The sequence below is a fragment of the Rhincodon typus genome, chromosome 17, assembly GCF_021869965.1.
Source record: "Rhincodon typus isolate 14 chromosome 17, sRhiTyp1.1, whole genome shotgun sequence".
NCBI lineage: Eukaryota > Metazoa > Chordata > Chondrichthyes > Orectolobiformes > Rhincodontidae > Rhincodon > Rhincodon typus.
Genome location: NC_063348.1, coordinates 17,818,303 through 17,830,400, shown reverse-complemented (window position 1 = coordinate 17,830,400; position 12,098 = coordinate 17,818,303). Strand labels below are relative to the sequence as shown.

The 12,098-nt window shown below is 39.0% G+C and overlaps 1 protein-coding gene across 1 annotated transcript; it reads right to left on the bottom strand.

Annotated features, from left to right (window-relative positions):
• Positions 1 to 588: 588 nt before the first annotated feature.
• Positions 589 to 11,772, bottom strand: sdhaf2 (succinate dehydrogenase complex assembly factor 2). The gene is made up of 4 exons (XM_020528248.2): positions 11,569 to 11,772; positions 3,788 to 4,008; positions 1,883 to 1,992; positions 589 to 1,059 (listed from the first exon to the last, which is right to left on the bottom strand). The coding sequence occupies exons 1-4, from the start codon at positions 11,584 to 11,586 to the stop codon at positions 935 to 937; spliced, it is 474 nt and encodes a 157-aa protein (XP_020383837.1). The 5' UTR covers positions 11,587 to 11,772; the 3' UTR covers positions 589 to 934.
• Between the last annotated feature and the right edge of the window lie 326 nt (positions 11,773 to 12,098).

Here is a 12,098-nt window from a genome sequence, read left to right as displayed (position 1 = left end):
AATAAAATCTCTGAACAGGTTGATTGGGTAAAATAACTGGATGGAGAGCTTTTTTTTGGCCAGCAGAGATATGAAGGGCAAATGTCCTCCTTCTGTGCCATAACTTTTAAAATGCATTTGTAGAATGTGGGTGGCACTGGCTAAGCCAGAATTTATTGGCCATCCCTAAAAGCCCTTGAAAAGGAGATGGTGAGCAACTTTCCTGAACCTCTGAAGTAGTTGGAGTGAAGGGACATCCTCAGTGCTACTGAGAGGAGGTTCCAGTTTTTTAACTCAGCAACACTGAGGAACAGTATAATTCCAAGCATGCTGCAGGTGGTGGTGTTCCCGCATATCTGCTGACCTTGACTTCTAGAGGGCACAGGTTTGGAGCGTGCAGTTGGAGGAGGAATTTATGACGCTATAAGTAATTTGTGATTGGACGGTGGGTAAGGGGTGCTGTACCAATGCCAAACATTAATCCCTTCTGAGATTCAGTAACAGACCACAGGTGGATCTCAAGTAGTTTAGTAAATCAGGACGACATCATCCATATCCTGCACCTAACCAAGGAGCTAGAAAATTTTAGATAATAGCGATCAGACCATCTTTCAGAAAATAAGCTTATTTATTTTCAAGATATCAGCTTAATTTTATTTTTATATTTATAAAGCTATATAGAGCTCCTGTTCGGTGACAGATATTGAGACAGAAAGCAATCAGTTCCAACACAGAACTACTCATATTTCAAGGGCTGAAACTTTACTGGATAAGATCCCACCAGCCCAGCACTCTGTATAAATATACAGTGATTCACTCACCTCAAAAATCACTTAATCATGAATTAGGTAATATTTGAAAATAGTAATCTTTGCTTATTTTTACTATAGATCAATTAAATAAAACCATGGAGAATCAGCAGTCCTCGTATGGGCAAAATAATTCAATTTTAAATCTACTTCTCAAAAAGATAATCAAGAGCAGGCTGCCCTATCCTCTGCTCCATGTTGCGATTTTTAGTGAACTCTTTCAGCAAAGTCATTACTTCATTATCAAATTCTGGAGGAGTTGGCTTGGTTTCTGTTTGAATGAAGAAGATAAAAACAGACATATTAGAGATTCAGATTTTCAAACTTTAAATTGAACCAATGCCCTCTTCAGTCTACAAGCAGCACATTTCCCATGCTGAACAGAAATAAAATTGGGTCGTGTGTGCAGGGTGAATTTTCTCCCTTTCCTGAAGACAGACATTCTTTTGGCTTCTGATGCTGTGGTCTTCAACAATGCTTCATTATCTGAGAAAATCTTTCATTTGTGTGCTTAGACAATGGGCATCTAATGTTACAAGGAGCTGGGTAAAGTTATAAGACAAGCTACAAATACAAATTGGTACAATACTAAACATTGTTTTCTTTGAATATAAGAACTTGAACATCTTTAATGGCTGATTTTTATGTCATAGCCAGACAAAATAGTTTGATTTGCAGCAAATGATGAGTTAGCTAATCTCATCTGGTTTGAACTGAGGCTGTTAACATTTGCTTCAGTGCTAGCCAGGAGTTCCCACTCCTTGGCACTTTGTCATGTTTCTAACTGTACATTATCAACAGTGGTATCCTTTTTTCCCTTTGAGGATTGAGACAGTAGACTAATTAACATATTAATTTATGCCCAAGTTATCAGCCAACAGTGCAGAGCAGAGATATTTTGTTTTGTTCTGTACACATTAAAACTACAACATGCCGTATTTATCTATTGAACTGTTAGAGATTGGAAATTACTTTTGAAGTAATTTAAAACGTAAAAAAATTCTGAAGCCAACTATTTACCTTACAACAATTAGTTTACCTGCAAATTTGGGATGGGGTTGGAAAAGAGTGAGCATAGTTGAATATGTACATACCGGTTATCCAGTAGTAAATGTCCCAGTCATTGGTTGGTTGATTTATCAGTTTATCGTACAAGCTCAGCTGGTTCTCTGTCATTTTGTTCAGATACTTTTTGGCAAAGAAACTGAAATAAAAAAGTAATTAGGCATAAATGTGTTATCTTGCATAACTCAATGGCTGTTGCACCATGGAGCACATTACTTAAATGGACTCATCAGAACAGGGCTTATTGATTTGCAATGCCTGACCTGAATGTTTCCAGCATGTTCTGTTTTATTTCGCTTTAAGCTGTGAAAGTGGTGCCTGAGTCCAGGAAGGTGCTGAGGTCCAAGGGTTGGGGATTGGTCATGGTCCAGGAATGCAACGGCTGAGATGGGAGAGAAGTGATGATTGCCTCCTTTGGCTGGGATAGGGTACCTTTTTCCAGATTTGGGAGTTTGGTCTGTTGGGTTACAAATGAGGGTGACAGCTAGGGCAGGCTGCAGCAGGGTTTATGGCGAGAGGGTGAGGCTCCAGGTGTGTGTGTGTGTGTGTGTGTGTGTGGTTATGGGAAAAGGAGGTTGCAACAGATGTGAGATTCGGGTGAGGTGAAGGTTGAAGAACTGTGAATAGAGAAGGAGGCTGTAAAGGAGAGAGAACAGTTTTAAACCGGTCAGCAACTCAGCTAATTTGGATGTGAGAACAGTTATATAACTGAGGTAATAAACTACCCATTAACTTGTAAGGGATTTAAGGAGCTCCTATAATTGGGGGGGCAAATAGTGGATCCTGCTGTTATCATCATTGTCAATTTTTAATTTATGTCTGAGATTGAGAACTGAGATGCTGTAAATATGGTTTAACCGTCTGATTTAAAAATTTTCTAGTTTTATGCATATGTAATGGAAACGCATTCACAGTGAGCTCGCCAGTCTATGGAAGTTACGTTTAGGGTGATGTCTGTCCACATGTAGAATGTGTATCAGTTACTTTTAAGCCAACAAAAGTATTTTTTGTTTATGTCAGTTTACCTAATGGGATTGTGTAACAAGCAAAGGTTAAACAAATTGGGATGCTACTCATTGGAATTTAGAAGAGTCGGATGTGATCCCGCTGAAATATATAGAATTCTTAAGAAGCTTGACAGGATAAATGCTGAGAGAATGTTCCCCCTCGTGGCAGGGTCCAGGACCAGAAGGCATAGTCTCAGACTAAAGGGGCTCCAGGATAAGACTAAGATGAAGAATTTCTTCTGAGGGTTGAGTGTCGTTGGAACTGCTTACCACAGAGAACTATGGGGCAGAGTCCTTCTGTACATTTAGGGCTAAGAAAGATATGATTCTTGATCAATAGCAGAATCAAGGATTATGGGGAAAGGGCAGGAAAGTAGATGTGAAGAATGTTGGATCAGCTATGATCCTACTGAATGGCAGAGCAGGCTTGAGGAACCAAATGGTCTACTCTTGTTCCTATTCCTTTTATTCTTATAGTCTTAAATACTAGGAAATTAATGCTCGTGAGTTGGGAATTTAACATAGGGTTCACAATTATTGAGGATATTGATGGATAATTCTAATTCTGCTTTTGTGAGAGTCCAAACACTAAATTTGTCATAAGAAATACAAAAGATATTGCTATGACACCTAATAAATGACTTAGTGAGAATGAAAAAGTAGCCCCCCAAAATTGAAGAGTCCCTGAGAAAATCTCAGGAGGAGCCTTGGAAAAAAAAAATTGACATCTACAAGACAGGTCCCAAATGGTGCTCTCAGGTCAGAACTAGATGGGGTTGAATACCTAATTAAGCTAAATGGCACTGTAAACAATTGGGGGAAAAATGTGATATAACCATATAATGATGACTTCACCAGATAATTATACGCTAAAGCAGGTGATAAGTCACAGAACAAGTCCATCTTCAAATTCAAGGTCATTTTTACCTCAGTATGATGCAGTTCTCTAGCATTCCCCGCTTGCGGCTCTCATAGAGCAAGCGTGCTCGCTTTGTATCTACTAGTTCGTCAGTTCGCTCTTCCCATGGAGGCAGCAGTATCTGAAAGATGTCTTTCATTTCGTCATCAGGAGTATCTCCATGATATGCTCGGACAGAACAAGCACCGAGTATACCACGGGTAACACTCTGTCTGGACAGGTTAAGAACCTGGAAAGGAACAGGATGGATATTCTATCAAGCCTTATGTTATTAATTGTTTTCTGATTATTTATATTTGTCAAAATAACTGAAGTTACAGCATATCAAACAAACAGATTCCCCGAGTTTTATCATTTTTGACCAGGTTACTACTAAGCATGAAGTAGTCTTGCTGATTGTGTGTGTAGTCAGTCACCTAAACTAAGATGTTGCACACAGATAGAAATATGTATTCACACAGGTCCCTCTTGTATTTTGAGCTAGAAGGTACACTGTTACAAGCATACACCTTAACAAATTTAGGCACAGTTGTTACTTGTTACAACTATTATTGAGCTGTGATGGATTTAAGCAGGCAAGTCCATGTTAAGAAAAAGTAAAATAATTTCGATCTATATTTTATTCACCTCATTGAAATAAACTAAAGCAAATGAACCAAATTATTGTTTATGATCGTTCAGATTTTCCAAACAGCATTAAATAACAGTTTTCATGCTAACATTCCGAGGTGCTTTAGAGGCATAATCAGACAAAGGAAAAATGTTGCTGAGCCACAGGTAATATTAGTGAATATTTTAAGTTCAAAGACCCTTTGGAAATGTTCCAAAGAAGAGTCTTTGGACTCAAATTCGTAACTATGTTTCTGTCTTCATCGATGTTGCCAGCCCTGGTAAGTCTCCAACATTCTGTTTTTACTTAAGTGAGAATTTTAAACCAACACGTTGATGACTGGGAACCATTGTAGGTCAGAAAGAACAGGGGTGACAGGCGAGTCACATCTAGTATAGGATAGGATAGGATATGGCAGAGATTGCATTACAGTTCTGCCTGAGGGGTCTTAACATAGAACAATACACTACAGGAACAGGCCCCTCAGCCCATGTCTGTGCCGACCACGATGCTGTTCTAAACTAACCCCATCTGCCTGCACATGGTCTGTATCCCTCTATTCTCTGCCTGTTCATGTCTGTCTAAATGATTTTTAAACTTTGCTAACATTTCTGCTACTACCACCTCCCTTGGCAGTGTGTTTCAGGCACTTATGACCCTCTGTGTAAAAAAACCTTTCCTCACACATTGCCTTTAAACTTCTCCCCCCTCATCTTAAATCTATGTCCCCTGGTATTTTCCATTTCAACCTGGGAAGGAGATTCCGATTATCCATGTCTCTCATAATTTTATTTATTCCTATCAGTTTGCCCTGATGTGGTGGGTGCCTTGAACACACTCCCAGGGAAGGTGGCAGAAGCAGAAACATTAACAAATTTAAAAAGCATTTAGCCAGACACACGAACAGACAGAGAATAGAGGGATATAGACCATGTGCAGGGAGATGGGGGTAGTATAGAACAGCATCATGGTTGGCACAGACATGATGGGCCAAAGGGCTTGTTTCTGTTCTGCACGGTAACCAAGACTATGACCTGAATATTAATGCTATTTGACATTTAGGAGGGACAGACAAAATGGGAGAGAGTGGGAATAAGGGGCTGGATCAATGTGTTAGTGAGAAAGGATCTTCAATCAGAAGAACAGAATGTAAAATTTGTTTGGGTGGAGCTAAGAAATAGCAATGACAGCAAACATTGGTAGGAGTGGTTAATAGGCCACCAAGCCATAGTGGGATAGTCTTCACATGGACTGGATAAATCTAATAACCACTAATATTGTGGAGGAAGAATTCCTGGAACATGTTTGGGATTGCTCCAGATTGTTCAGGAACCAACTAGGCACATGCTATTTTAGATCTAGCATTACACAATGGGGAAAGGATAATTAATAATCTTGGAAATTGGAATAGTGATCATACTATGATGGAATTTTCCATTAAGTTTGAAAAAGTTGTAGTTCAATTTGAAATGAGGATCTTAAATCAAAACTTTCTAACTTTTAAGGTATGAGGAGTATGTTGACTGTGTATTGCTAAAATAGGTTAAAAGGTTTGGCAGTAAATAAGAAATGGGCTAGTGTCTAAATAACTAATATTTGATTTTCAAAAGCATACATTTCCTTAAAGCAACACCCAACACCAAAAGCAAGACAGCCATGGCTAAAAGAAAAACTAAACATAGTAATGAGTAAAAAGGGAGGAGGCCAGGAAAAGTTGCAAGCCTGAGGATTGACAGTGTTAAAATTCGGCAAAGAATTTGAATCCAAAATAGCAGAAACATAAACGTGTTGAAAAGCTTCTATATGTATGTAAAAAAAAATCAATAATAGGCAGAGACAAAAAATGTAGAAAATAGACAAATAGCAGAGAAGTTAATTAAATACTTGTCTGTGTTCACAGAAGAAGTCATAAGAAATTTTCCTGAAATGATCATTCAAGGGTTGAACGATACTGTGGAATTGAAAGAAGTTAGTATTAGTAAAACAAGCAGTACTGAAGAAATTAATGGGATGAAAGTTGACAAATCTTGGGGACCCTATGATCTCCACCCAAGAGTGTTGTAAGAGATGATGCATTGATGATCATTTTACAAAATTTGATAAATTCTGCAATGGTATCTGTCATTTATAAAGTTGCAAATGTAATCCCACTGTTTATGGGAGGAGGAAGGGAGAAAACTGAGAATTACAAAACTAATTGTAGTAGTAGGAGAAATACTTGAGAATCTATTACAAAGGATGTAAATGACTAGATATTGAAAAATTAATTGTCTGATTGGACAGTCAACATGGATTTATGAAGGGGAAATAATATTTAACAAGCCTAATGGAATATTTTTAAAAATGTTCACAGCTGAGTCAATAATAGGGAACTAGTGATGTGATATGGTGTATTTGGATTTTCAGAAGGCTTTTGGTAAAGTCCCATACAAGAGCTTAGGAAACAAAATTAAAGCATGGTTGGTATGACTGAAATGATGATTGGTTAATAGACAGAAACCAGAGAATAAAAATAAATGGATCATTCTCAGTGGGGTACTACAAGGATCAATGTTTGGATTCTAGTTGTTCACAAACTACATCAATAATTTGGATGTGGAGCCAACTGTAACATTTTCAATTTTGCAGATGATACAAAACTTAGTGGGAATGTGAGTTATGAGGAGCAGGCAGAGTGGCCTCAAAGGAATTTATTCAGGCTGAGTGAGTGGACAACAGCAGGGAAGATGGAATATAAAGTATGAGGTTATTCACTGTGGTAGGAGGAATGAAGGTGCAGACTTTTTGTTAAATGAGAGATTGGAAAGCGTTGATTTCCAAAGGGGCCGAGATGTACTTATTCATAAGCCACTAAATGCTAGCATTCAGGTGTAGAAAGCAATTTAAAAGGCAAATGGTATGTTAGTTTTTTTCTCCAAGATGAAGAATACAGGATCAAAGAAATCTTGCTTAACTTGGAGAAAATACTGGTGAGACCACACCTGGAGTATTGTGTGCTTTTGTGGTCCTGTTGCTGAAGGAAGGATATAGTTCCTATTGCAGGAAAGCAGCAGGCGTTCACCAAACAGATTTCCGGGATGGTGGGACTGTTCTATAAGAGGCTGGGCCTGAAATCTCTGAAATGTGCAAGAATGTGAAGCAGCAATGTGGTTGACTCTGAACTGCCTTCTGAGCAATTACGGATAGGCAATAAATGCAGCCTAGCCAGCAATAACCTTATCCTGTTAATGAATAAAAAAAACTCGGAAACTTAACAAAATTCTTAAAGAGATAGAGTAGCTTCAGAAAGGATGAGCCTTGGAGTCTAGAACCAAGGTCAGCTTTAGATTAAAAGGTAAAAATTAGGATTGACACGAGGACGAACTTCTTCACCCAGAGTGTGATGAATATTTGGAATTCTCTACCCCAGAGAGTTGTGGAAACTCAGTCACTAAGAATGTGCAAAATAGATTGTTTTATTGCTAGTTAGTAGTCTCAGAAGGGTATGGGAATCATGTGGTAATATGGTATTGAGACATATGATCAGTTATGATCTAGAATGGCCTAACAGGCTCAAGGAGTTGAATGACCTACTCCCACATCCTATGTTCAGAAACACGTTAGGGTTCTCATCAACTCCTCAAATAAAAGAAAAGCTTCTCTCTAAACAGCTGTCAGAATCTGAAATGTTCTATCTGAAAAGATGGTGGAAGAAATCAGTTGGCAGGTTTTGAGTGTGAGGAAGATGGACAAAGAGTGGTGGGTGTGGGATTAAGCACAATTTATCTTTCAAAGGACAAATACAGGCATGGTGGGCTGAATGCCCTGCTTCTTTGCTGTAGGTTCCTCTCTCTTAACAAACTTAATTTGCCCAGGTTTTAAACATTCAGATAGCATCCATTCAATGCTCATAAAAGTAGACAAGCCAGTTGTGAAATATTGCAGTTGAAGCACATTTTAAGGAGGTTGTTCAAAGAGGATTGCAATGACAAGGTCCACGTAAAGACTTTGAGTCCAGATAGCTGAAGTTTTCACCACTAACAGTGGAGAATATGCAGTAGATCAGAGTTGGTGAATTGAAGTGTAGTTTCAGATTCTCTAATTTTATGAAAGGAGGCAAAACGGCACATTGTACTTCTGCAGACATTTTGAAAGAGACATCTAATTAGACCTATTTATTATTTAACTTTATTATTAACCAGATTGCATTGAACCTAATTTTACCATCCTTTGAAGCAAAGCATTATTTTAAACATCAAGGGTTCCGATTAAAACTGAAATTCTTTTTTGCCATAAATGACCTATTTCACATTTCCAATTTTTTTCTAATTTCAGATTTCTAGTAGTTAAATTAGGTATTGTGATGTTAAATTGTGTCAGTTATAGCTTTCATAGAAAAACAACCATATTGTGGAATGTATTCCAAAAATGCTGGTTAAGAAAAAATTTTAAAATTGCACCCATGGCAGAATTCAATCGGAACGGTAGAGAATGTTTCCTCTTTTTTTCATAGTATAGAATCAGGAGTATGCCATTCAGTCATTCAATTCAATCATGACTTCTGATAATTTAACTACAATTACCAGACTGCCTTGACTATATAACTCTTATCCAAAAAAATCTTATTTTGAACATTTTTAATTGAACAACAACCACAGACTTTTGAGGAAGTGAACTTAGATTTCCACTACCATTTTCTGTGGAAAAAGTGGTTCACAAATATCCTCATTCTCATTTTGCAGAATTGTGACATCTTGCTTTGGAGACCCTGCAGGAAGAAATACCACATGATCATGGCTGATCTGATAATCCTCAACTCCACTTTCCCACCCTTTTCCCCAGAACCCTTGATTCTCTTACCAATTAAAATCTCTCAACTTTGATAATCACAGAGCCTCAACAGCCCTCCAAGCTGAAGAATTCCATAGATTCACTATCTCCTGAGAAAAGAAATTCTTCGTTATCTGTCTTAAATCGGTTACCTCTTAAACTGATACTATGCCTCCCAGTCCTAGATTCCCTCACAAGGGTAAACAACCTATCCACATCTATTCTGTCAAACCCCCTTGGAACCTTATGTATTTGATTCTTCTAAACTCCAGTGAGGGGAAAAAACCTAACTTGCTCAACCTCTTCCCATAAGAAAATCCGTCCATGTCTGGGATTAACTAAATTAATCTTCTCTGGACTGCCTTCAATGCCAGCATATATTTTCTTCGATAAGGGACCAAAACAGTTTGCAAAATTTGAGGTGTAATCTAACTACTGCCTCCACCACTTCCTCTGGCAGCTCTTTCCATGCCTTGTATCATTTTATCACTTCCCTTACCTCATTCTCTTTGAAACAAAAGCTTACAGTCCATGATGCCCATCTTATTACTTACTGAACTTGGATGCTAGCTTTTTGTGATTCATACACAAGGCCACCCAAATCCCTCTCTGCTGCAACTTTCTGCAGTTTTTCCCCATTTCAATAATTGTGCGCATACCTTGACATTTTCCCACATTATATTCTTTCTACCAAGTTTCAACCCACTCACAACTTGCCTATATCCCTCTGTCAACTGTGACATCTTCACTAACTGCCTCCCCACCTATTTTTGTGTCACCCACAAAATTGACAACAGTACATTTACTTCTGCCAAGTACTCAGTCACTAATATATATTGTAAATAAATGTGGACCCAGCACTGATACCTGTGGTGCTCCACTAATTACAAGTCGCCATCCTGAAAAGGTCCCCTTTATCTCAACTCTCTATTTTCTATTAGTTTGTAAATTTCCTGTGCAAGCTAATATATTACGCCCAACATCACGGAGCCCTTATTAAGTAGCCTGATGTGCGGTACCTTGTTAAACACCTTTTGGAATTTGGTTCCCCTTTGTCTATCCTACTTGTTACCTCCTCAAAAAATTCTAATAAATGTGTCAGGTGTGATTTCCCTTCATGAAGCAATGCTGACCCTGCTTAACTATATTTCATATTTTTAAATGCTCTGCTATTGCATTCTTTCTAATAGACTAACATCTTCCCAATAATAGATTGTTAATCTAACTGGTCTATAGAACCCTGTTTTTGGTCTCCTTCCCTTTTTGAAGGAATGTTAAATTGACAGTTTTCCAATCCTCTGGCACTTTTCTAGAATTTAAGGATTATTGGAAGATTACTACCAGTACACCTATTCCCTTTGAAGCTACTTCTTTTGATAATGTACAACCTATCGGGACCAGAAGATCGAATTAGACTTTAACATGCAAAAACAGAAGTTGCTGGAGAAACAGGGCAGGTCTGGCAGCATCTATGGAGAAAAAAGAATTAATGTTGAGAGACCAGTGACCCTTGTTTTGAAAGATGCTGCCAGATCTGCTGAGTTTCTCCAGAAATTTTTATTTTTGTGTATTTCAGATCTCCAGCATCTGCAGTTCTTCATTTAACCAGCCTTTAGCTGCATTCATTTCCCTAATAATTTTGTCTAGTGATAGATATTATATTCATTTCCTCTCAATCCTTAATTATTTCATATCTTTGGTCACTGCACTGAAGTTCTTAATTAGAGTCAGAGTTACACAGCACGGAATCAGACCTTTCGGTCCAACATGTCCGCACTGACCAGACATCCCAATCTGACCTAATCCAATTTGCCAGCATTTTGGCCCATATCCCTTTAACCTTTCCTATTCACGTACCCATCCAAATGCCTTTTAAGTACTGTAATTGTACCTGCCTCCACCACTTCCTCTGGCAGCTCTTTCCATACACACACCATCCTCTGCGTGAAAAACTTACCCCTCAAGTCCTTTTATAAATCTTTCCCCCTCACCTTAAATCTATGCCCTCTAGTTTTGGACTCCCCCACCCCAGAAAAAAGAATTTGGTTATTCACCCTACCCATACCCCTCGTGATTTTCTGAACCTTTATAAGATCACCCCTCAGCTTCCGACGCTCCAGGGGAAAATAAAGCCCTAGCCTATTTAGCTCTCCTTGTATCTCAAAGGAATAAGGTTAGATCAAAATTGAATCTTTGCGACCTGAGGGAGTATAGGCCAACTTTATACAACTTATCCTTGGATCTTAACCCTTTTACCCTCAGCATGTTTTTTTCTGAATGTGCACAGCGCTGCAGCCTTTCCAAGGCCAATATACGCTTCCCGAGAGTTCAAGTGAAACCAGGTCTTCTTTTTTTGCCGTTTTTACTCACACTCTGCAACACCGACATCTTTCAACACTTCTAAGATGATAAAATTTCTCCAGGCTCACCGGAAAGTAGCGATAGGCGAAAAACAATTAAAATTTACTTCGGTAAAGAGAGAATCGATTGAATACAGTGAAGGGGCGGACGTTAGCTCCAAGTGTCAACAGCGGGGCGGAAGCAAGCTCCTTGTCCGCGGCCAGGAGGGTCCGTGTCTTCAATGCGGTTGGTTTTAGGTCCGTCGCTGAAAGGTGTCCGGGGGTTTGATTGTCCGTGTGCGCGCGGCGCGGCTGGTGGAATGGCCGAGGGAGCCGATCTGATCGACATTTACGCGGATGAAGAGTTTAATCAGGTGGGTGAGCTGGAGTATAGGGTTTGAGCCGAGTTATGGGAAGGTGGAGATATTGAGCTGAGTCTTGGTCAACAGAAAAAGGCCGGGACTGGAGCGTAGGCCTTGGATTGTGGCTCGAGTTAGGGGAACCGGGTGAACCTTTTTACCGGCCCATGAGCTGAGATAACTGCTGCCGGTGAATCGCCTG

What these genes read in the sequence shown, in the direction of transcription:
- sdhaf2 (XM_020528248.2), bottom strand. An exon ending in GAGAACTGCATCATACTGAG is followed by an intron (nt 1,993 to 3,787) that starts GTAAAAATGACC and finishes TTTTTATTTCAG; the next exon opens with TTTCTTTGCCAAAAAGTATC. An exon ending in CATTTACTACTGGATAACCG is followed by an intron (nt 1,060 to 1,882) that starts GTATGTACATAT and finishes TCATTCAAACAG; the next exon opens with AAACCAAGCCAACTCCTCCA.